Source organism: Paramormyrops kingsleyae, chromosome 1 (assembly GCF_048594095.1).
Source record: "Paramormyrops kingsleyae isolate MSU_618 chromosome 1, PKINGS_0.4, whole genome shotgun sequence".
Taxonomy (NCBI): Eukaryota; Metazoa; Chordata; class Actinopteri; order Osteoglossiformes; family Mormyridae; genus Paramormyrops; species Paramormyrops kingsleyae.
In genome coordinates this window covers 76553510-76578686 of record NC_132797.1, presented here as the reverse complement: position 1 = coordinate 76578686, position 25177 = coordinate 76553510, and the positions used below count along the sequence as shown (strand labels likewise).

General features: G+C 46.7%; 3 protein-coding genes and 1 pseudogene across 9 annotated transcripts in view; 3 read left to right on the top strand and 1 right to left on the bottom strand.

The window, feature by feature from the left end:
* The window catches only part of nbeal1 (neurobeachin-like 1), a 30842-nt gene extending 28265 nt beyond the window's left edge, over positions 1 to 2577 (top strand). For both annotated transcript variants that reach the window (XM_072699885.1, XM_072699886.1), the window contains one exon: positions 233 to 2577. In XM_072699885.1, coding sequence (XP_072555986.1) covers positions 233 to 334 — 102 coding nt within the window. In that variant the 3' untranslated portion in view covers positions 335 to 2577. The remainder of the gene's footprint in view (positions 1 to 232) is intronic.
* Positions 2578 to 5954: 3377 nt separating this feature from the next.
* LOC111859662 (gamma-crystallin M3-like) lies at positions 5955 to 12680 on the bottom strand. Of its 6 annotated transcripts, none has more exons than XM_072699865.1 (3): positions 12666 to 12680; positions 6334 to 6576; positions 5955 to 6230 (listed from the first exon to the last, which is right to left on the bottom strand). In XM_072699865.1, the coding sequence occupies exons 1-3, from the start codon at positions 12678 to 12680 to the stop codon at positions 5955 to 5957; spliced, it is 534 nt and encodes a 177-aa protein (XP_072555966.1). The 6 variants fall into 6 exon arrangements, with proteins under 6 accessions (XP_072555966.1, XP_023698304.1, XP_072555956.1 ...); XM_023842536.2 differs by lacking the exon at positions 12666 to 12680 and adding an exon at positions 8853 to 8861; XM_072699855.1 differs by lacking the exon at positions 12666 to 12680 and adding an exon at positions 8474 to 8504 and having other exon boundaries at positions 6334 to 6584.
* Positions 11685 to 13236, top strand: LOC111859663 (gamma-crystallin M2-like; annotated as a pseudogene).
* Positions 13237 to 19313: 6077 nt separating this feature from the next.
* LOC111838248 (diacylglycerol kinase beta-like) overlaps positions 19314 to 25177 on the top strand; it is an 85543-nt gene continuing 79679 nt past the window's right edge. Inside the window, exon 1 of the mRNA XM_072699849.1 lies at positions 19314 to 19501. The gene's annotated coding sequence lies outside the window, so the exon portion shown is untranslated. The remainder of the gene's footprint in view (positions 19502 to 25177) is intronic.

Sequence of the window (25177 nt, the reverse complement as noted above, 5' to 3'; positions counted from 1 at the left end):
CTGGCTCTCCTTAATTTCCCAGATGCCCAGAACATAATGACATTGCAAGGACCCCCCCCCCTCCAAGGACCATAAACTTGTCCTGTTTCTTTCCCGATAATTTCCCACTGGATTTGGATTGATGCATGTGCAAGTGAATGAGAAATCAGTAAATTAATAATCATCCTTTCATCCATTTTTCTCCCACCTTCACTCTTTCTTTTCCCCATTCCTCCTCTCATACCTTTCTCAGATGCGTTCTGGCCAAATCACCCGCAAGCTTTGGGGATCCAGTAAGCGCTTGACCCAGATCTCTGCTGGGGAGACAGAGTACCACACCCGGGACCAGAACTGACCCTCCCCCTCCAGCCCACCGTCACTGCCCCCCAAATTTTGCTGGCATTTGTCAGTTCTCCTCTGGCACTACTCATCTGCAATGTGATTGGCCCAAGCCCCTGTCAATCACTTGAATTTTCATCCAGCTGAAATAGGGATTTTGCCATACTGGATTTGAATGTTCTTTGCTGTCAGATTAATTTTACTAAGACAGAGTATATTTTGTGTGTGCACGTTTGTGCATTAGTAAGTCTGTGTGTGTGTGTGTGTGTGTGTGTGTGTGTGTGTTCCAGCAGGATCAGCCGGCGCTGGCGCTGAGGAGTGATCTGTTTGTGTACCGCCTTCCAAGCCCTAGGTCCCAGTCACATACCCCCCCATTACCACCCTGCTAATGTCCCATTTCTCAGAGGATCGAGGTGATTTAGAAAAATGCAGCTCACCCAGGCCGCTAGTGGGCGATCTCAGGTAGCTGACCCCCCTGTCAGTGTGCTCTGCCTGTCCTACAGGGACACTTTTTAAAGTGACATATCTTCATACATTTATCTCTTTTCTTTAAGTGCTCTTTATAAGTTTTACAGTCTTGTGCCCTGTCATCTCTGAGGGTGCAGTTGACGCTTCTATGGCTTTTATGCAAAGTGCCAGTCTGGTCATGCTGAGTCACCATCAATGGTCTTTGGTGTGCCCCCCCCACCCACCGTTCCCTTGCTTGTGGGTACAGAGTTGTGTCTCTCGCCAGTCCTCAGTCGTCGTGACCAGCTCATGTAAGCCTGTGTCTGGCACATGTGGTCTTTGCTGGGCCTGTCGTGAGCGTCTCTTCTGCCCACGCCATGAGTTTGCATGCCGGTGCTCTCTCTTGGCGCGATGGCGAGCAGCAGACTCCGCGGGCACCTACCAGGAGGGCTGCATGGTGCTCACCCAGCAGCGGCACCAGGCCCTGGCAGGTCACGCCTCTTCAGCACAGGAGCCAGCGCTCCACAGGAAAACAGTCACTTTCTGTGGGTTCATTCTGTGGTCCGTATCTTCAGCCAGATATCATATGGACAGTGCGAGCCTGAAAGTAAACATGACCGGTAACCCTAACTAAGCTGGGGTGAGGAGTGCAGCCTCTTCATGGTGCCTGTCTGAGGGTCTGACCTTCAGCAATGATGGTGGCGATCTCCTCCAGGCCGCTTCTGGAGGTGAGGATGGTTAAGTCGCCAATCGCCTAGCATAGTCGCTAACATCTCATCTCTGTCCCGGGTTTGGTCCTCAAAGGTTGTTCACTCTGATGATGTCACACCTTCTCCCCAGTTTGCCTCCTGGTTACCAGTGGGGTGCTCACTGGTGGTCACTGCGGTAGGTGACTCATGCTGATGCTGACAGCCTGTGTCGTCGCTTATTTTCCTGCGTACTTGAGTGGATGATTGTGTTTTAATTATTGTTGCATCTGAATTTTTTTTTCTTATAGACACTGAACTCTGTGTCTTATCCAAATCCAACCTTTTTTTTGTTGATCTTTCTGTTATAAAATTGTTTTATATGCCAACATGTTGATGAACATGGACATTTTTATAATATTTTGGTGGGAAGCCAGTTAATGACACTTGTATCCATCTGGGGAATGTTGCTTTTAGCTTGGGCTCAGCACCAGCATGCCGGGCTTAAGGAACAGCAGTAGGATTTGGGTTTTAAAAAACAAAGATTCCTCTTATCCAGCAGGTGGCACTAATGGACCAACAAGTCTGGTCAAATCTGAGAATCTTGACAAGCAGTCACAGAACTTTCTTTTTTTTTCTTTTTTTTTTTAAATTCTGTCTAAAAATTCCACTGTTAAACAAGGGCAGTGCCTTTTCTTGTTTTGGGTCACATGACCTAAAGGAAGGTCACGTGCAGTTATGCAATTGATGTGTCTCGCCAGTGATCGCTCGTACACGGCGTCATTCCATTAACGGGCTGCAGTTTCCACAAGAACCAAATGAAGAACGATTTCTCTCGGAAGGGTTGAACAAAATCCGGCGGATCGTAATTCTAGCTGCTTCATTTTGCAATTCCTCAAATTTGATGGGTGTATGTGTGTGTAGGTGACTATTTATAAATATGATATATAAATAATGTACAGCATGATTTTTATTTTGGTGTTTTTGAAATGTTTTTTTTTTTTTGCACTTTCCAGGTACAACAGATTGTAATTGTTTTTAATGTTCCCCTGTCTGTAAGGACAAACTGCTCTATTAAATGAGAAGTGAGACAGCAATCATTAAATTAAAGGAGAAAGCACCTTGATGGCGTTCTATTCCCTTTATGGTCCAAAGCATGCCAGCAATGTCTCTTGTTGCCATGGTAATGTTACCATGGTGATAACACTTACATTTAGCTGTTGCCACAGATTTGACAAAAGCTTCACTTCAGAAACTAGGTTACTCTTTTGGGGGGGGGGGGGGTTGAGTGGGGGAACACTGCTCTGATGCCATTTGATACACGTTTATATATAAACTGTGTGGGACTAGAAAACTTTAGCGTTTAAGAATTTGCCTGTTTCTCATCCCGGTAGCTGCTGAGTGACGGTAATGCGGGTGTCTGATGACTAATGCACACGATTACTGACAACACCAAGAATGAGCAGTGTGTGTGTCACTGGACAGGCAGCCAGACTCTCTTCTGCTCCTATGTCCCCACAGTAATGCATAGAAGGTGTGCTCAGCTGCACCATGTGGACCAGAAACTTGTGGCTTTTGGAGGTCAAGAACCAAAACAACTGAGATCCTAGGTTATGGAGAAACCAGCCAGATGTATTGAGATGGAACACCTAGTACACGCCATTTAAAGAACTACAATCTCTTATCCTAATGTTATTCTGAAAAGTGAAATGTGTCTTGTTAATTGGATTTGGGGGTTTGTCTTGTTTATAGCAGGAATGATCAGATGGCAAAACTGGTTTGTATTGTCTTTATGAAATGAGCCAGTTAAATGGCTTTATGCTGAATCCCTAACACTGCTGTATAATGTCTGTAAAATTGCTGTACATTGTGGTTAAGGTACAGAGTATAAATTAAGCAGTCATTATAGTACCAAACTGATAGTTCATTAATATATTAACACAAAACTGGCTGATCAGTTTCAGTTCAGCTTTTATTTAAAATCTTTTTTTTTTACAGTTCTGTATATTCAGCAAGCTTTTGCTTCGAGGCCTCAGTCCTCTTGCCCGCAGTGCCCGTGGTGCTCGGGCCTCCCTGGTGTCTGTGCCCGCAGTGCCCGTGGTGCTCGGACCTCGCTGGTCTCTGTGCCCTTGGTGCTCGGACCTTGCTGTTCTCTGTGCCCGCAGTGCCCGTGGTGCTCGGGCCTCGCTGGTCTTTGTGCCCGCGATGCCTGTGGTGCTCGGGCCTCGCTGGTCTCTGTGCCCGTGGTGCTCGGGCCTCGCTGGTCTCTGTGCCCGTGGTGCTCGGGCCTCGCTGGTCTCTGTGCCCGTGGTGCTCGGGCCTCGCTGGTCTCTGTGCCCGCGATGCCTGTGGTGCTCGGCCCTCGCTGGGCTCCCATATTTTACATACCTCTGAAGAGCTGCACGGCAGGACAGTCAGCTATACCTTCCCACTGTCTTGGCCAACTGATCGCCTATCTTCAAACAGTACCTGTTGTTTTACATAGTGAATGAAAAACACTCTCTGTTAAATCATTCAACTGTACAAATAGCCGTACAGCTTCCAAACAACAAAAGACCAGTTATTCTGCTGCCAAGGGACACTAATATCTGATTGTCACTTGCACAAAGGGTGCAGTTTGCATTGCCTGCATTTTATGCATCTGATTCCACACGCGATTCAGACCTGGGAAACCCTGTATCCCATAGTTATAATTTTACAAGATTAAAAAATTATTTTCACTTAAATTCATGCATGAAATTGTATTGAAATTGTTATTAACCAAATATGACATGAGGAAATAGAATGGAGATATGTCAGATTGTTTTGAAATCTTTACATTATAAAAACAAGAAAATTAAAGTCTCAACTACAGTCAAAATCGGCAGAACACCAAATGTGTGCACCTCATTAGCTTTGGTTTCTGTAAAACCTGCTTTTATGTAAAGAAATAAACCGAAGCCTCGTTAAGACCACGACCCTGCGGTTTGCTGCTGTTTGGTGCCACCTTGTGGTGAACTATTGAATAATTCTGGGCGAGAACGAATTACGTTATAAATGATCGCGATGAATTTGCACCGTATTATATGGAATAATGATGTCTCTTCTTTTTCTACATGGTGTAGAGTGTAGACAATACAAAGAGCACATCACCCTGAAACAGCACATTATTTAACATTAGGTTTTTACATTAGTGAATAATTTAATAATACTGAAATTCTACTCATTTTATTATATTGAAAATGAACCCAAATTATAAAAAATATGGATATCAGTTTACGATATGGTTCCTTAATAACTGAGCAGTAAATCATTTACTACTCAAGAACAAATCATGGACAAATATAGTAGCTACTTGAGATAATGTGCATTATGAGCCATTAATGACAAATAAACATGAGATCAGTTTGCTTGATTTGTTCTGGTTCTGACTTATGGTCCGGTTTCTGGATTTGCTTTGCATCTTGCTGACTGCGTTTATCGAATGCCTGACCTGGTGTCCTTTGGCCTGAGACCGTGCTCAGGACTTTATTAACAGAGTTTGGGCTGTGTCCTTTGGCCTGAGACCGTGCTCAGGACTTTATTAACAGAGTTTGGGCTGTGTCCTTTGGCCTGAGACCGTGCTCAGGACCTTATTAACACAGTTTTGGCTGTGTCCTTTTGCCTGAGACCGTGCTCAGGACTTTATTAACAGAGTTTGGGCTGTGTCCTTTGGCCTGAGACCGTGCTCAGGACCTTATTAACACAGTTTTGGCTGTGTCCTTTTGCCTGAGACCGTGCTCAGGACCTTATTAACACAGTTTGGGCTGTGTCCTTTCGCCTGAGACCGTGCTCAGGACCTTATTAACACAGTTTGGGCTGTGTCCTTTGGCCCAAGAACGTGCTCAGGATTTAATTAATATGGTCCTGTTTTCACTCTGACCAACTCTGTTTCTAACTCTGACCAGTTATCATGACAGAATGATCTATAGCCTTTCTCAGTCCTTCTGTCATAATGGATCGATAGTAATGGATCGCCACACATTCTTGTCAACTGCCTTAAGGCAAATACATATGTGTGTGTGTGTGTGTGTGTGTGTGTGAATAAATTGAGATGCGATATTTATGCTTCAATTAAAGCCCATTCAGGAAATACAGGTTCATTAGCAAAATCTGACATTTTGCCCAGTAACAGATCAGAATTTGCTTGCTCTTAGTATTACTTTCAGCATTGAGTAGGTAAACCAATCAATATCTTGCCCGTCTCAGTACTGACTGAGAGACACAGGTGAAGTTCCTGTAAGCATGTTGGTACGTGGTAGTGACTTTACTCATTGTCTTGGGGGATGTGAACGTACGTCCGGGAGGAGTGATGCTGATTTTTCACCTTGTTAATTTTTCCTGTTTCCAGTTATATTTTGTTAATGAGTAACAGCAAACACAGACATGTCAAAGCGGCTAAATACGTCTTTATTTCATCTCATGTTTGTAGGCTTTTGACATCTTGGGAGAAGCTCATTTTCTGACACATTGACAGCTGACGTTTTAGCAGGTGTCTGTAATGCGCCTGATGGACGTGAAGTTGACGGAGCCCAGGCCCATGTCTGTGAAGGTCTGGTACTCCCCAGGTCTCAGGTACATCATCCTTCCCCTGTAATGAGGCTGCTCGTACAGCAGCCAGTGCCCGTCCATCACATGGCAGGACTGGCAGTCTGACATGCGGTATCGCTCTGTGATGGAGTCACAGTCATCCGCTAGCTCCACCATCTGGCCTCCGAAACGCTCAGACTCATAGATCCTCATTCTGAAGGGTCCTCTGTGCTGTTTGTGGAGTAGATTTAACACATTAATGATGATGGGGAGTCCAGCTAAACAAAGTGATCTATGATTTCAGAATCATAAGAGCGCGTGCAGAGGAACATACCAGAGGGATCAAACGGCATGACCGGATGAAGTCGCTGAATCCCATCCCACGGGTACAGTCCGGGTACTCGCCCCTCCTCAGGAAGTACTGGTTCCCCACGTAGTTGGACCGTTCATAGACCATGAAGTAGCCACTGTCCACCCTGCAGGAGTAGCAGCGGCTCAGGTGGGAGGTGAGGTCCACGCAGTCACTGTTGCACTCATAAGAGCGACCCTGAAAGTTCTTGTCCTCGTAGAAGATGATCTGAAAATAAATCATGAATCATTCAGCTATACACAAGCCAATTAGTTGTCTTAATGGGTATGATGTGCATTTTTTTGCAAGCACAAGTAAAACTGCAAATCACTGCAAATATTCGCTGATTATACGAGAAGATATTAACAACAGTGACAACTATTACAGTGTGTAGTTGTTATAGTTGCACATGTGCAAGATGCAAACGCCCCAGTGAGAAATGGATAATTAATAAACATTCACTTTAACGCAGCTGAAATGTATTTTATACATGTAAATCACAGTCATATGGTGTAGTGGGAACTAAGGAAATCAGTATTCGCTCTCCAACAACAAGCATTTAACACAATTTAAATTAATATTGCTCATTTGAACATAGTCATACGCTGTCACACGCTGTGAGAGGCACCAAGTTAATCGGTACTTGCCCTGCCCATGGTGATCGGTGGATCCCCGGCGAGTCGCTCTGCCGCTGCCCACAGCTCCTGCTGCTTTTATACCCCTCCCACCCCAACCAGGCTTTATGGCTCTCATTGTGAGAAGTCCTGACCTAGCAGCATACGGCTATGCCAAGCTTTTATTTGGCATTGTGCTCGTTTGTGTGCCGTTAACGAATGTCCCTACTGTATTATTTATAAGGGAGGAGTAGAAATTTCTCAACATGCCCGTAGACTGAATAGACAGCTTGATTAACAAATCAGTGTGAAAAACAGACAAAGACCATGCAAGTCTCATTAGGGTAAGGCAATGTTTACATTATCACTCAAAATGTATTCAGCTAAGAATTTATGTTTGACCACTCTTTCGGAACGGAGTCATGGAAAAACAAACCGGTCTGTCTCCCAGGGGAAATCACTTCTTAAAAATATTTGTACTTTTATTTTGTCATGTTTTTCATCAGTCAATGATAGAAGCTGCAGGAGTCTTCATGGTTTTGACGGCCCCCAGTGCAGAACAGCACAACCACAGATCTCTGGAGAGTTTCAAATATATAATGGTTATAATGGTGGCAGCTGATTTAGGGTGTCGTGATGTTCACACATGCATGTTGCACTTTATATCGAATGAATTATAAAACTCAATTGCTTTCATGTACGATGATGGACAGCACTACAGCACCATCCTGCTCCATCTCATTCATTGTCATTTTCAATTTAATCACTATGTCTACAGGATCAAGGGTGTTATGGACTCATCTCTATAGGCATAGGTTCAGTTTTTGCTGGTATCCCTCTGACTGTCACGTTCTAGGGCATAGATTTGGGTATCGACGGTAGGGGCATGTCCCTGGTAGTGATGGTCAAAATGACTCTCCATGAACTATTTGCTGTGTTTTTTGACCTCACTAGATCTCTGCTCTCCACTCTCTGCTCAAAAAAGGGCATGCAGCATGCACCAAAGTAAACCAAGAGCACCATCTAGTTGGGACAAAAAATACAGCAAATGTTTCATGGAGAGTCATTTTGTCCATCACGAGTCCCAAAGAATATTGTGGGAGTACCATGTTTGTTTGTGGGCAGATCAGTCATAACCATTCACATTATTTCCACCTGTGATTGCATCTAACACACATCAAACACGCTGCCTCTATCAAACACAATCATTGAATCATTTATGGTACTGAAATAACTCTGGTACATGTGAAAACCTGAATGTAAGTTTAATTTATTGATATGATCTCTAATATATTTATTGAGAAGAAAGACTCTTCTCATTTCAATCACATTTTTGTGAAATACCATGTTTGTTTCCTTAGCGAACTGTTATAAAATGCATCCAGAACTAGGCAGTCAGTTCAGCCTCATGAACTGTAAAATGACTGACATCTAATAAGTGGGCGAGAAGCTCCTTTGACTTCCTTGGATGTTCTAAAACATCTATTGGTTTTCCATACTTTTGTTTCTGTTTATGTTTAGATTTTTAACCAATTTCCTCATTGTTTTGAAACCAGATAATGTGTCTGTGAGCTGTTTGAAAAATCACAACACCAATGAATGTTTTTTACTTTGAAAATGGTTATTTTACATGTAAAGTTAGCTTAATTTAATAGTCTGTAACCTTTGTATTTAGTGTGTGATATCACATAGAGCTATGACCAACTGCATTATATCACAAAGAATGCATAATATACTGTAGCTGAGAAATCAGCTGACACCAGTTATTTAACATTACTCTGATTAATACTAATTACTACTGTAATACCATCCACAATATTTGCTCAGAAGTACAGTGAGCAATATTAAGTATTGCAATCATATTGAAAGGGACATGGGTCTGAGCCTTACCCTTCCCATAGTAATGGGCAATGTTACCGACAAACCCACTGCTCTTTTACGTCTGGCTTGATAGAGAGAGAACCTCCAAATTCATTGTGGTAAATGGCTCCTTACCAGCCTGCAGATGGACAGGGTAACACTTTCAAACTGGGTGGGAAACGTGTCACTGGATCTCTGACTTGGAAGCCACTGAATCAGCACTGACAGTGCTTTAAGGTGAACTCACAGACATTCAGAAAGAATATGCTGCATCACAATACACGTGGTGCTGTGTGGCTCGGCGGCTTCAGACGCTGTGCCTGTGATTGGAAGGTCCATCCCTCTTCTGTAACCGCTTGTCCTATTCAGGGTCACAGGGGATCCAGAGCCCATCCCAGAGGCTACGGGTGCGAGGCAGGGAACAACCCTGGATGGGCACGTGGCCCAGAGGCGTGAGGCGACAGTGCTGACCAATGCACCATCATGCTGCCTCGTGATTGGAAGGTTCTGGGGTTGGCATAGTGATTTCACTAATGGGTTCCAGGGGCCATCTGACCCTGCTCTCTCTAAAATATACGCTGCTTTGGATAAAACTGTCTGGTAAGTAAATGCAAAGTGGTTTGTTTGCATGGGGTTTGAATTGGCTGATCGTGAATACAGTCACAACACAGCCAATCAGGATTCCTGAATGAAATAAAAGAACTACGTGGTGAAAGGAACACAGCAGAACACATGCGGGGTGTCAGGTGGTAAACACTCGGTACACAGCAGAACACGTGCGGGACATCAGGTGGTAAACACTCGGAACACAGCAGAACACGTGCGGGGCGTCAGGTGGTTAACACTCGGAACACAGCAGAACACGTGCGGGGCGTCAGGTGGTAAACACTCGGAACACAGCAGAACACGTGCGGGGCGTCAGGTGGTTAACACTCGGAACACAGCAGAACACGTGCGGGGCGTCAGGTGGTTAACACTCGGAACACAGCAGAACACGTGCGGGTCGTCAGGTGGTTAACACTCGGAACACAGCAGAACACGTGCGGGGCGTCAGGTGGTAAACACTCATCACAGGGTCCACATCCAAGCCCTTCGGATAAAAGCTCTGCCGCGCGATGTCACTGGTGCGATGTCACTGGTGCGATGTCACTGGTGCGATGTCACTGGTGCGATGTCACTGGTGCGATGTCACTGGTGCGATGTCACTGGTGCGATGTCACAGTGTCAAACCCTGCAACTTTTGTAGATTACTGATGACTGAGATACATCGTTATTAGTTTATACATCATTCTCTTGATGTTCCTATAATACTGTTATTAATTATTGTGGTGCACGTTGGTACTGTTCTTGTAATCACAATTTCAGTGCAATGCCTTTTGGGCCTGACAGCAAATATGTCAAATTGCCACAAGAGGGCGCTTTGACAATTGATTTATAAGTCTCTACCGTTTTTTTGACCCAGTTTTAAAGCAGTCCTAGAAACATTTTATTTCATTGATTACCATCTTTTGCGTCATTCAGACAGTTTTATATGAATACAATGAATACTGAAGTAATATATTAAAATGCACTTTAAACAGAAAAGTGTAATTCTTAACAATGCCCAATGTAGTGCAAATGGTGTTTTTAACATTGGGCTCAAAAATCAACAGACGTGTCTCTTTTTTTTTTAATAAAAATGTTTATTTTGAAAAGATGTCATAAATCCAGTTATCTTTCCAGAGGCTTGAGTTTCCTAACCTTGAACACCTTCACCCTCTGTATAAAATCACCGTAGAAGAGCAAGACAATACGAAATAATTTCTCATTCTATGGCTATTTCAGTGCTGTGATAAAGGAAGTTTTATGTAACTGATTGCACCCGACACCCTGTCATCTTTGTGTGTGTCGTCACCACTGAAGTTTGGGACCCGTTAACGTTGTAACTGCCCTTTGTTTGGGGGGATCTGTGGTTCAGTACTTTATTTAGGGTGAGGCCCAGATAAAATTTCAAATCGTTGATTGAATTTTCTGACTCAGTTGTGCTGGATGTGTGTTTGGCCGCATTGTTCTTGTTGTGTATGAAGAAGATAATTTCAGAGTTTGGGCTGACATTGTGTGTGTTGTTTCTGCGTTGGTAGATTTCAGGACTGAAAAGGGTACGCTGCATTTGAATGGGTTTGAGGATGCTTCCTGTAACCACTACAGCTCCATCAGAGAGGGGAGCAGGCACTGGGACCTGTGAGAGTGGCCCACATTCACCAGTCCATCAGAGGGTATAGGACAGGGGACACCCTGGGTGGGATGCCAGTCCATCGTGAGGCACCTGCACTCTTACAGACTAGCGGCAATTGCCAGGTAGCCTAACTGCATGTTTTTGGACTGTGGGAGGAGACAAGGAGACCACTCTCCAAGGAGAAGAACGGAACATTCAGTCTGTGGAACATTCAAAAGCTGGGCAGCAGATATCAAATCATAGTGTCTTTTAAAGGCTCCAAGGTACATAAGGACCAAGAGATATTTCAGCTGAGTAATTCAGCGTAACTCAGGTATCTGTGCATCTGTATATGAGCATGACCTGTGCGACTGCAAGCCGCTCAGTATCGGGTCAATTCTGACAGCATCATCTGGAAACATTGTAATTGGAGAAATGAATACTTTCTGGAATTAGTTGTCACAGAATCAGTTCCCATTAAACATTGCATAAAGCCACACCTTCTGAAAAAAGCCACACACACAATGCTGTCCAAATTTACATAATGATTTCCCTGGCAGTGCATTTTAAAGACTTTAATATAAAAATCTCATCCTTGCCAGTGTTAATACAGTCATTTTCAGTGGGCGATACGACCTTGCAGTGACCTTGGCAAGACGATAGACCATATGGGGAAGGTAAGTGGTCTTCCTCCGCCTGCCCTCAGATTTCCAGAGTCAACATCACTGACGAGCTTTCAACCCGGCCCAGATCATCTTCTATGAGGACCAGAACTTCCATGGCCGGTGTGACTGCACTGACCTGCAAGCTCATTTCAGCCGCTGTAACTCCATCCACGTGGACCGTGGGTTCTGGGTCCTCTATGAGCAGCCCAACTACACGGGCAGCCAGTATGTACTGACCCACGGCAAGTACCCCGACTACCAGCGCTGGATGGGCTTCAATGACAGCGTCAGGTCCTGCCGCCTTGTCAGAAATGTCAGTCCCTCTCCTGGGCTCGGTGCCGGGGGGGTGGATTGGGACATAGGCTACTAGAGCCAGTGGATCCGTCCCGCCAGGATGCCCCCCAGGTCCACGTGGGCTCAGTTTCCCTGTATCTCAGCTGGATGCTCAGATGTCTGAGCTCAGTAGACGCCAATCAACTTGATTAAACTGACATAAAATTAAATGTGCTGGCCACAGGTAATCAGAACATTCTGAGGTAAGACAGACCACAGTAAGCAAAACTTTAGAAAGAAAATTATCGGCAGCATGTTTAGAGATGAACAACATTTAGAGCTTGGAACAGAAGCAGTAACGTGCCTGTATGACGGCCAGCTGCCCTTGCATTGCTTGCATTATCTGAGCACACGGCAGCCGTACCGCACTGCTCATTACTGCCCTCTGTTATGGAACAGTTTGTCCGCCCGTGATGCAACACACAGAACTCCTATTTATCGTGGTATTTCTAATTATTTATTGTGTTATATGTCCCAGTTACTCTTATCTAGAACAGACCGGATGGCATTTTCCAAACAATTTATAAACTATTTCCTATAATGTTAGCATGCCCGGGGGGGTTGGACAGCTAGCTGACCTTGGGCCCCCAGAGCATTTTTTTGTTTCCTCTCCTCCGCTGTCTTCCAGTTTTCTGCCTTTCAGTCTTCCACTTTTCCCTGTTTCATGCACTGTTCTGTATAAATGCAGTAATAATGCAATAATACATTGCCACACACAATCTTGTCAAGTGCTTTGGGGTGTCTATTGTGAAAGGCGCTAAAAAGTAAATTGAATTGAATTATAATGTTATTTAGTTCCTGAAACACCGAATTTAGAGATGATTGTAATTCAGGTGGAATCTGAATCCGTAACCTACTGGGAAATACACCATCTTAAGTGATACCATGCTCTTTTTGGACTGGGGGTGGGGGGGTTTAAATGGTTCTGGGAAACCATTGGACTCATGAGGGCCAGTATAAAGGTGTCACCCCCGCCCTGCATTCCAGAGTTCCGGCACGCCCCGGATCCGCATCTATGAACGTCCCGACTTTGTGGGCCAGATTCTGGAGCCAGCACGAGGTCCACTCCTGTAAGGTTCTGGACGGGGCCTGGATCCTCCATGACCAGCCCAAATACCGTGGCCACCAGTGCCTGCTGCAGAGGGGCAAGTACCGTCGCTATAGCGACTGGAATGCCACACACCCCTCTGTGGGTTTTCTCAGATGTATCGAGGAATATTAGAACCCAGATAGAACGTCCCGGTTATGATCAGCCTGAACCATAAACTCAGTCAAAGCAAAACCAAACCTGAGTGTATCGCCTGAAATTTACTGATAGTTTTACTTTTAAAGGTTTAATGCTTCATCACACAATCAATTTACGTAGTCTTTATTAATTTAGGTTAATCACCCAAAGCAAATCTTGGGACTATCGTGTCTATGCTCATGGGATGTAAATATCAGCACAATGTCACACTGATTTTTAGTCTGCAGTGTCTAAAATATGAAAACAAAAGTAAACATTTTTTATTAAAACATTTTCAAATGATATATTAGCTAGAAAGCTTGCTGAGTTTAAATTATGCATAAGCCACTACATTTTATCCTTTATTTGTTATATGATTAAATTAAATTTTTAAAATGCTGATAAGTTTTTTTGCATTACTCTAGAGTTGTTTTTTGGCTGGCTTTCTAGCTTTGAAACCCAGGGGACTGAGAGAATCCTTTGGCAAGAGAGTTACTCAGCGTTGCCCCCTGCTGGTTGGCTTGAGCAGTAGCTTATCTGAGCATTTTTTGGGGATTTCTTTATGCAACATGACATATTTGTCTCCATGGCAAGATGGGGATCTCTGTGCCAATATCGTTAGCTACTGATAATGGTTATTGAGTGTGTTTGCTGTTGCAGTTTGCCAACAGTGGCTATAGTGCACCCTCACAAAAAATCATACATTTTAGATATACAGAAAAAGCGATGTGAATGCAGGGTTTTACAGCTCTCAGTGCCTGGCGTGACAAGGCTATACTGAATGTTGGTCAGTGGGCAGGAATGTTGTGGGCAAAATGGCCAGAAAGCTATGGGGGGGGTTGTGATGGGGGCGACTGGCAGAGGTAGACAGGGTGCGACTAAAGCCTCAAAACAATGGGAAGCTAAGCTAGGATGAGCCTAGCCAGCTGGGCACCCAAAAGGGTTCCGCTGATGTGGCAGCCGGGGTCAGGGTGGCATAAGGATTTGGGGGGAATAATAAGCACCTCCCTGTATCACAGGGACCACGTATGAATCTAAGGAGCATCACTGAGGACTGATACGACTGAGACCACACGTATGAATCTAAGGATCATCACTGAGGACTGATACGACTGAGACCATACTGTAGACCAGGGTTCCCCAGTTCTTGTCCTGCTGGGAAAGAATCCAATACAGTTTGCAGATTTTGTTGCTCAAACAAAACTAACTTGGCTAATACCAAGGGCATAGTAGGTGTGTCTGAGCAGGGAAATATGCAAACTAGCCCCACACGACCGCGACTGGGGAATCCTGTTGTAGACTTGGAACCTGTGCTTACTATACTCTAAAAGGGCTTAAAAATTGCAAGTGTATATTCGCTTTTAAACCAAATATACAAACCAGAAGCTTTCCACCCACCTATCCATCTGCCCATCGATTAAGAGGAGTCACAGAGCCTGGAGTCTATCCCATAAACCACAGGCACACACACACAGACACAGTCACATACACATGCATGCACACACACACAGTCACACACACATGCACACACAGTCAGACACACATGCACACATGCATGCACACACACACACACACACACACACACACACACACAGAGCATGATGACAATGCACCAAGATGGCGACATTTAGTAATTGTGCAATAAATTGCAACCCTCCTGTAAATCAGGCTTTAAACGTACACCTCCTAGCGGATGAACCCTCTCGTTCGTTTTTCCTCCAAATAGCAAGTCAAAAAAGCAGCATGGTCGAACAAAGGAGGGAATTTAATTTTACTTAGGGGATAATTTCTGATAGCTTGTCAGGCAGGATGTTATTACATTTTGGTAGCCCTATGGGAAAACTTGATTGTCCTGGTATGATAGGCTAGTGATTTTGTGAGCCCTGCAGTATGATTCCAAGCCTAGTATCCGCAGTGGAATCAGCAATCTGTCCTCAAACGTCAGGTGTCACGTTACCTACACGTTTGTTTAGCCCCGATGTTAATAGTGTGATGGCCATTTGACTGGTGCCCCACCACCGGAAAATGAGAGTTTCCTGACCGGTTATATTTGCAAATAATTATTGTCACAGTGGAGGGAGTAACACATCTTTCCTCCCTCCATGGTGCAGGAAATGAGGTTCTGAGGGCCTGACTGAGAAAAGGTGTGAATGTCAGGAAGGCCGCCCTCTTGGGGCAGATCTAATAAACGCTGGCGTGGATGCGCTCTCTTGGCGCCTGAGCTATTAGGTGCGGTAAGTGGAGGGGCCCGAAAACAGAAGTGTGGCTGGGCGTGTGGAGCCCCCACAAACAGGCCAGATGGGCTTAGAACCCAGAATCAACATAGAGGGCGGGAGGCTTGATCCTGCCTTTAGAGATGCTACTGCTTAGCCCAACACTTCACAGAAAGGGATAGCGGAGAGTGAGTCAGACAGTACACACTTACGCCATCGCTGCTTTTGGTGCCTGACTGCACTGATGTCCTGGGATAAGAGGCATTTCACCCGCTAATTAAATCAACTGACACTCCCCATCTCGCCAGGGGCTATTTTTAGTCACGGAGGTCAGAGACGCGGCTGCACAGCTGACAGGAATTAGTGTAAAATCCCAGGGCAGGAATGCGAAGAATAAATTCGCAGAGGCAAAGGGTGGCCATGTAAGAAAGTCAGTGCACAGAACACAGACAGGGGCTTTTATCCTTAAGGGGGCTCAGTCACTTCACCTCAAACAAGCGGGTGGGGGGGATCACCCCAGACACAGACACTCATCATTCAGTTTCCTTCACCTGGCCTTGGACACTAACCCTGAACTTGGAACATGCCTGGATGAGCTCAGTGTTCCACCACCATCTTCACCACAAATAATATAATTAAGTAAACTTATATGCGACTGAGCCCATCAGTGTTAAAGTAAAATATTACAAAGGTACTCTGACTATGTTTGGTAAATATTTAATAACAATCATCCACCTGAGTCCCCGCTCATGGAGAGCAGGATAGGGTAGGTGAGAAGAGAATTCCCCCACAGAGATTAGAAAAGTATCACTGTCCTACTGTAAAACGCAGTGCCAATCACAATGTGAGTTTTGTATTTTCTCAGAGAAGTCGGTGGGGGGTGGGTGTATGTTACTGCTATATAACTACAAGACACTTATTTACGAAGAGACTTGCCTCCCTTAAAATTCACATTTATGTTTATTAAGGAAACAGATATAATTAAGGATTTTTATTAATAAAGTTTTACCGGGTTGCTTTAAATTATTTGTACGTAATTTGTTCACAATTGATTCTTAATTCTTAATATTCTTATAATGCTCCCAAAGTGACATGTGCCCGGCCGGCCATCCAGTTCCGCGGTCCATGATGAAAGATGTCAAGCGATCAGGCTTCTTTGACCAACTTTCACAGATCAACAAGGAGACCTCCCCCCACCCGCCACCTCGCCACCAGTGGTGCAGACCATCCACCTCGACATGCTGCAGGGGTCCTGTCAGGACTCGTTATTGCTCCTTGCTAGTGGTCCGCCCATCCTCCGAGACCTTGCTCCGTCACTCTCTTGCGCCAGAGGGGGGGATGCGTATCCGCCCCGACGGCCGCGCCGTGCACCTGGCCCTGGGCCGCACGCTGGGCCCTTAATTAGGCCCCCGTCTGGGCGTGAAGCAGCACATGCTAGTTTTCTGCCACAACCTGGTCACGAACTCCGTTATCTGGCAGAAGGCAGTGGGAGTGGATCATGAAAGACAACAGTGTTAACAGGAGCTTCTAGTTGCAACGAATCTCTGTTTTAATTACAAAGACGCTGCTAGCTTAGTTTTTTCATAAGGAAACCATTACTTAATTGTTCTCAACCTTTTTGCCCCATGACCCAATGGAAATTCCCATGCCAGCTCAGTCACAACCCTATACCAGGTATAGGTTTAAATTAACGCTATGATTGAGCATGCAGGGCACTCTGTCATTTACGCCAATTGATGCCTATCGCACCAATCTGACTGGATGTGCCAGTGAAATTAATTTAAGCATCTGTGATTTGGCTTCTTGGATTGGTTGTAGTCACTAATTTTACGCTAAGCAGTTGCAGACACAAGACCCATTTATACAGGTTAATTCTAGGATTGGGGCTCGGAAATCTGATTGTAGATCAGCATAGGAGCTTGCTGGTTTTAAAATGCCTACAAACCCAACTCTGCCAAATTTGGGTCGCACCTTGAGAATCGCCCGTTTAAAGTTTCCTTCTGACCAACAGAGGTCAGTATTGCTCACACAGAGCACTTTAGTTTCAGCGCAGTACAGCTGGCTCTCAAACTGAAAATGATCTTCTGACACTATTGTGCTGCATTGCATTGCTTTCTGATGTTGTTTCAGATACAGTGGTTATAATGGAACATTCAAAGTACAATTTAAAATATACCCACAGGAAGGGAAATGGTGTCGTCTTATTTGAGCTTGATAGAAATAACATCACAAGACAAGATGAACTGCATTTCTCAGCTTTGCCTCATGAGAAACCATCTGATGAGTCTGATTTAAACTGAAAGGGAATTTAGATAAGTTTAATTTTATTCCCACTTAAAGTTTTCCTTTTCAAGATTTCACTTGTTTGTTCTGACTTCCATTGATTCTATGTCTCCTTCTAAATTTCTTTACCTTGTGACTCATGGGTATCTAATTTTTAAATTATTTTTAAGGCTGGTTTTTTTGAAAGAAGCATTTTCTTCCTGGAGAAATGATTCAGGTAATTCATTCTTTATGGAGTCACACCCAGGGTTAAGGTCCGCACGGTGGCTCAGTGAAAGGTGCAGTTGCCTCACACTTCCAGGGGTGGGGGCTGTCAGCCCACCTCCACACTGTGTGTGTGGAGTTTGCATGTTTTCCCCATGTTGCACGATTTTTCTCCCACAGTCCAAAGACATGCAGTTGCACTGCTTTGAGACAATGCAATGTTGTAAAAATGTGCTATACAAATTGAATTGAAATCTCACCCATGGCGAGAATATGTGTGTGTGGTGGACTGGCTTCCCATCCAGGGTGTACCCCAGCCTCGTGCCCTGTGACGGACTGGCGTCCCGTGCACGGTGTACCCCAGCCTCGTGCAGAGTTATTTAATTAAGTTCATTAATTTATTTGAGTGGCAGGTGAAATTTAAGAAATACACACATTGGCTGAGGTGGACCTGAGGAGAGGTTTGGGATCTGAAGCGCTGTTCTTACAGGAAAAAACTCCAGTTTACTTTTATTTAATTAATGTTAAATTGTGTGCATGTTTTTTTAAAAATCAAATATAGACTTACTACCCAGGGAAATAGCCTTTAAACATTTTCCTTGACTGCCTGAGGCTTTTGCACTGTGCTGTATGGCACAGAGGTTTCACAGTGTGATGCATGTATCATGAGATGCAGTGGTCCAGACCCACCCCTCGCTGACCTCAATGCGCAGTTTGTACCCTGTTGTCTCTATTTATATATCTGCAGCCTTGACTGATAGCTGATGAGGAATGTCTTGAAGTGGACGATGGTTAAATGGGTAAGAGACAAACAAAACATGCCAAAAGCTGAATGTTCAAACTAAATTTAATCTGCGGTCACTGCTATAAATAACTAGACAGTTTTCCCGTGTCTCCCCTCCAAAATGCACCCCGCTTGTTCTGTTTGTCTACAACAGTGTTATTTATCTAGCCGCGGCGAGCAGGGCTTCATTAACCAGCACAGCTGTTGACACAGTTGCCATACGAAAGTGAAATCGTTCGGTCTGAGCCGAAAGATGTTGCTGACGTTGTATATCACACTTTCTCCTACCCCCCCTTTACGTGACGCTTGACTATCGGGCTGTCGGAGGCCCGGGTCTCACGGTACGGTGCTGATTGATCTGGCCGTCCTTCCATTCATCATCTACTTCCCTCTCTCACTCGCGCATACTCTCTTTCAAGTTATTAATAGCGCTGACAAAAATACCAGTTCCATAACTAATGCATGTGCATATTACAATCGAAAATACCCATTACTCAATGTTGTCAGCATGAATATATAAATCCATCCAATCCTGCCAGCTGACTCGTGCTCCCAGGCTGGTCCGTCTCTCCGTTTCACACGCGCGCCGTCCAGCGTACGTGACTAAGCAGCGGCTAACGTGGCGTAAGCATGAACATACGTATCGCCATGGAAACCCTTCTCCGCAGGTCTCCGACATCCTCTCTGTGACCTGTGAGCTCACGCCAGCCCAAGTCAGTATGTGCCTTCATTTTCAAGAAGGGGAGTGATCTGTCTTCCCACAGCTTTTTCGGCACATGTAAGTCTGTACATCATGCCTCTGAAATGCTTAGTTACAGGGTAACTTACGCGTGCATCTAGAAACCGGGTTAATTAAATATCTGTACATATCTTTGTGTGTGTCGATATGTGCATATGTGTGTATGGGTGCGTGCATACACAAAAATATTTATACGCTCCGTGTGAAAAGCAAGGGCGTAACTTTGGTTTGAACATTGGGGTTGTTGAGGTCTCCACCCATATTGGGGGAGACGTGATTATTGGGGGGGGGGGGGTGTTGTATTAGCCGGTTTTGATTATTGGGGGGGGGGGCAATTTATGCCGATAGTGAGAAGTATTAATGATAATATTAGATTTATAATTTCAATCCACCTGACGACCCCCCCGCCCCCCCCCCGATAAGTTTTGGTGGAATAATTGTTTTCAATTCATAATTTAACTGAAATTTCAGATTTTTTATATAAGGCTGGAAAAGCCCTATGAATGAGGTGTAATATAAATTATGAACTCATGATACTCATAGTTAAAAATGGTGTCTTTCACTGATCTGCCTGTTTCGTATCTTCATTTTTTATTGACTCTGTTTTTTTAAATACCTCCCTTCTATCTGCTGGGGGGGACAGACTCTTGCCGTGTCCTGTTAACGGGGGGAATGAGGTATCAGCCGTAGTCCTGTGTGAGGCCTGAATCTGCATCTCCACAACCATCACCATTTACCAGGCGAGATGAATCATCCACTCATACTCAAGAACAGATTTATTAGGTATCGCTGATACTCTGGGCCGTGATGTCACTGCCCTAGAGGATTCATGACAAATGACACCAATTACACCAGCATCTCATTTTCTCAGGGGTGCTACAAGTCGCTTACGAACTCTGGACGTGTGACATCTCCGTATCTAGCTTGTCATTTTGGGCTGGGTTAATTGTCTGCTGTTCTCGATAAGCCATGCAGAAAGATGAGTGAAGCCACTATGGGGGCGACATGGCCGTGCCGGTGGGGCTGCTCCTGTTGTGTGCAGTTTAAGGTTCGCTTTTAAGCTGCTACATTTGCTTACTGTTGTAATGCCATGCAACACTGGTTAATGTTACATCAGTCTGTGACACTTTTCATCTTGATTAATGCTTGTTAATTGGTTTAGTGCAAAAATGTCGGGAAACTTCAGTTCAGCAATATGGGAAAAAAAAATGTCCCGCCAACGTGCATGGAGACTGATGTTCAGAGTCGGCTTCCTGGGCGTGATCTTCACTGCTGATTAGCGTTGGGCTCTGCCCTGTGACACGGGAGCTCCTCTCTGCTGCCTGGCTTCAGTTACTGTTGATGTGCTGGCTGAATTTCTGTAATGCCTGCATATATATGGATATGCAGTGTTTGTTAAAGCAAAAGTTTGAGGGGGACAGGGGCGCCCGCTGGTCACCTTAATTGGCAGGACCAGCACTGCACATGTTCTGCAGGTCAAGGCTCCCCAGTTCCGGTCCTGGAGGGAAGAGCCGGTAAATCTGCAAACTGCGTCACAGACCGGGCCTCCAGGAGCGGAACTCGGAACCCGGAACCCAGCTATAGGTAGAGAGAATAATCGGTTGTGTGTGTATCAGATGCATGTGTTAACACACAAGGTAAGCAAGATGCCCCCCCCCCCCCAGCACAAACATAAAATTCTGCTTATGGAAAAATATCCCAGCGCTTGGGTTGGTTTCTTCCGCAGTCAATCACTCCTAGCATTGGAAGACTCAGCTGCTAACAGCGATCGACGCAGTGTCTGTTGTCAACGGCGTAGCCGCTTCCTGATCCCCGTTATGGAGTGAAATCCTAGTCCTCATGCATCCCATGCGCGTGCCCTGTTGTACTGAAGCAATGATAAACAAGTTAATAGACAGAAAAGACGCTCAGGCTGTTTGGAGATCAACCCTGCAGGTCGCTTCCCCTCCTGTTTTGTAACGGAAGATGTTTGTTTTGTGATTTTAATGAGGCTTTTATAGAGCAACGCAGTAAGACTTTTCCTGGAAACAGAATTGAGTTTGGGGTATCCTGAAATGTCTGGAGCTCTGGTGATTACATCAGACATGCCCTTAATCTGACCCCTCCCCCCATGATGGACGCTAGCCCACTGGGGGCTAAACAGTGGTGTAGCACTTTAAAAGTTTGGTGAAGGTTTTCCACCTGTCAAAAGCACGTCGTGGCCTTCCCACGCTCTCACTCTCCAACAGAGACTGACTGCTTGGACTTTAGGCTCCCCGCAGAGCATCTTGGGAATTTTACTGACACGTAAACAAGTGCTTTATGTGGCTGCAGTCAAGCACAAGCAGATTATGCTAATTAAAAAGAGGCTTCCCCTGGCTGCTGAGGATATGAGCTCGGTATCCACGGACCTGGAAGACTCCATTATCCACAGTGAAGGATGTGGCATCCAGAGAATTCACTTTGCACGGCACACAGGTAACTCAGCAACATACAGGTATCTGTGGCTTTTGGTGTCAGGCCACATCGAAGGCATAGAGTTGTTTCTGCCACAAAAGCAAAAAAATAATAATATTGCTCTATACGATTCCTGAAAGCCAAAGCCATACCTTTGTGTTTTACCCAGAGCACAGCTTTGTGTGTGATGAGATTGTATAATTAGTACCGGAAGAGAGAGGAGCAGAAGATCATGTTTGAGAAGGAGGTCTGGACGGCCTCCACAACATATTGAGTTTACATCTCAAACTCCAGACAGTGAATCTGTGTGTCTTTATTCAGGTTTGTTTTCAGGCTGGGCAAATTGCTTCATTAGGTATTTTTGTTGAAGGAACAGCAATCTGCACTGATTCACTCTTAAACATCACCAACCAGAACTGCTCAAATGTTTTATATTTTTAGAAATGGACCAGTATGCAGCCAGGACCACATGTCTGTGCCGAAATGCCCTCGAAGCTCCAGGATGCTTGTGCGAGCGGTCGTACCGCGATGGCGGCGGGATACGTCAGGCGGGCTCTCGATGCCTACGCGAGCGGTCGTACCGCGATGGCGGCGGGATACGTCAGGCGGGCTCTCGATGCCTACGCGAGCGGTCGTACCGCGATGGCGGCGGGATACGTCAGGCGGGCTCTCGATGCCTACGCGAGCGGTCGTACCGCGATGGCGGCGTCATGCGTCAGGCGGGCTCTCGATGCCTACGCGAGCGGTCGTACCGCGATGGCGGCGGGATACGTCAGGCGGGCTCTCGATGCCTACGCGAGCGGTCGTACCGCGATGGCGGCGGGATACGTCAGGCGGGCTCTCGATGCCTACGCGAGCGGTCGTACCGCGATGGCGGCGGGATACGTCAGGCGGGCTCTCGATGCCTACGCGAGCGGTCGTACCGCGATGGCGGCGGGATGCGTTAGGCGGGCTCTCGATGCCTACGCGAGCGGTCGTACCGCGATGGCGGCGGGATACGTTAGGCGGGCTCTCGATGCCTACGCGAGCGGTCGTACCGTGATGGCGGCGTCATGCGTCAGGCGGGCTCTCGATGCATACGCGAGCGGTCGTCCCGCGATGGCGGCGGGATACGTCAGGCGGGCTCTCGATGCCTACGCGAGCGGTCGTACCGCGATGGCGGCGGGATACGTCAGGCGGGCTCTCGATGCCTACGCGAGCGGTCGTACCGCGATGGCGGCGGGATGCGTTAGGCGGGCTCTCGATGCCTACGCGAGCGGTCGTACCGCGATGGTGGCGTCATGCGTCAGGCGGGCTCTCGATGCCTACGCGAGCGGTCGTACCGCGATGGCGGCGGGATGCGTCAGGCGGGCTCTCGATGCCTACGCGAGCGGTCGTACCGCGATGGCGGCGGGATGCGTCAGGCGGGCTCTCGATGCCTACGCGAGCGGTCGTACCGCGATGGCGGCGGGATGCGTCAGGCGGGCTCTCGATGCCTACGCGAGCGGTCGTACCGCGATGGCGGCGGGATGCGTCAGGCGGGCTCTCGATGCCTACGCGAGCGGTCGTACCGCGATGGCGGCGGGATGCGTTAGGCGGGCTCTCGATGCCTATGCGAGCGGTCGTACCGTGATGGTGGCGTCATGCGTTAGGCGGGCTCTCGATGCCTACGCGAGCGGTCGTACCGCGATGGCGGCGGGATGCGTTAGGCGGGCTCTCGATGCCTACGCGAGCGGTCGTACCGTGATGGTGGCGTCATGCGTTAGGCGGGCTCTCGATGCCTACGCAAGCGGTCGTACCGTGATGGCGGCGGGATGTGTTAGGCGGGCTCTCGATGCCTACGCGAGCGGTCGTACCGCGATGGCGGCGGGATGCGTCAGGCGGGCTCTCGATGCCTACGCGAGCGGTCGTACCGCGATGGCGGCGGGATGCGTCAGGCGGGCTCTCGATGCCTACGCGAGCGGTCGTACCGCGATGGCGGCGGGATGCGTCAGGCGGGCTCTCGATGCCTACGCGAGCGGTCGTACCGCGATGGCGGCGGGATGCGTCAGGCGGGCTCTCGATGCCTACGCGAGCGGTCGTACCGCGATGGCGGCGGGATACGTCAGGCGGGTTCTCGATGCCTACGCGAGCGGTCGTACCGCCATGGCGGCGGGATACGTCAGGCGGGCTCTCGATGCCTACGCGAGGGCCTGACATTCACATAAGAGCACGGCAATGTTTTGCGCGCTATTCCAAGTTAATTAAACAAACGCCGCTTCAGGGTCAGATGGAAATGGCCGGGCTAAGATGCATCAAAACTCATACACAGCATTACACTTGATAATATGCAAACTTTACAGGAAGGCTTTCAGCTTTGCAATCCAAGCGAAATTAACCCAAGTGCTATTAGTGGTGTGGGCTATAGGGGGCGGCCTTAGTCTTGCTGTGTCGGTTTTTTCCGTTGAAATGGGAACGCTGAAGCTTTCAAACTCCCATTGGGCAGATCCCACGGTCCCACTCCTTTGTCAGTCCATATCTACTGTATGCCTCATTCCCTTCAGTAGTCTGTGATTTCTACTTGATAAATCCTTTATTTGCTATCTGCACAAGTATGAGTGCAGGTACATTGGAATCCTTCTCCTTCCCTATCACATCTTGCCCTCCATTGCTTGGGGGGGGGGGTCACAGTACAGGGTCAGCCAATGTGTGGTGAACCTGAAAATGGGGGGGGGGGGGGTAGGGGCCTTGCTCAGGGGCCCTGCTCAGGGGCCCATGGACCTGTTGCTGTTGTGCTGAGGTACGGGCTTGAGCTGGCAACCTTCTGATCAACAGCATAGAGACTTGGTCTGCTGATCCAGGCAGCTCCCCCTTGCCAGGACACTTTACACTGTAATTAGCAGGAGGAATGACCAGCTCTGTACAGCTAGTGGACAATGTGGACAAACCAGTTCCATCCTCGGGTAGCTTCCTCCCTTCTCACTGTCCTGCTTCCCACACTTCAGAACCAATGGACCTTCTAGTACCCCGCTGGAGGACTCGGGTACATGCTGTGACCCTAGGTGGCCAACCGCTCAGATACGTGTGTAGAAATGTATTTTCCAATATTCTGCTGCCAGGATAAGTGGTAAAATCAAGTTTTAATTAGAAACCGCTGAGCCAGAGTGATCCTCGGGGGCAGGGAATGCTTGCCCACAGTGAGAGGGGAGGGGTCAACCCAAATATGGAACTCACCAGTGGGTATTCACAGGGTACTCGGCAATTATTTTACGTATAATGTGCTCGATTTGCAAACTGCACAGCCTACCTTTCCCCCGACTG

Excerpts from the sequence above, each read along its gene's own strand:
- LOC111859662 (XM_072699855.1), bottom strand. The coding sequence starts at position 8,504 with ATGAGGAAATTGGTTAAAAATCTAAACATAA. Across the intron at positions 6,585-8,473 it reads GGTTAAAAATCTAAACATAA|ATTTTCAGATCATCTTCTAC; the intron begins ACAGAAACAAAA and ends GATTCATGATTT. Across the intron at positions 6,231-6,333 it reads CATGCCGTTTGATCCCTCTG|CACAGAGGACCCTTCAGAAT; the intron begins GTATGTTCCTCT and ends CTCCACAAACAG.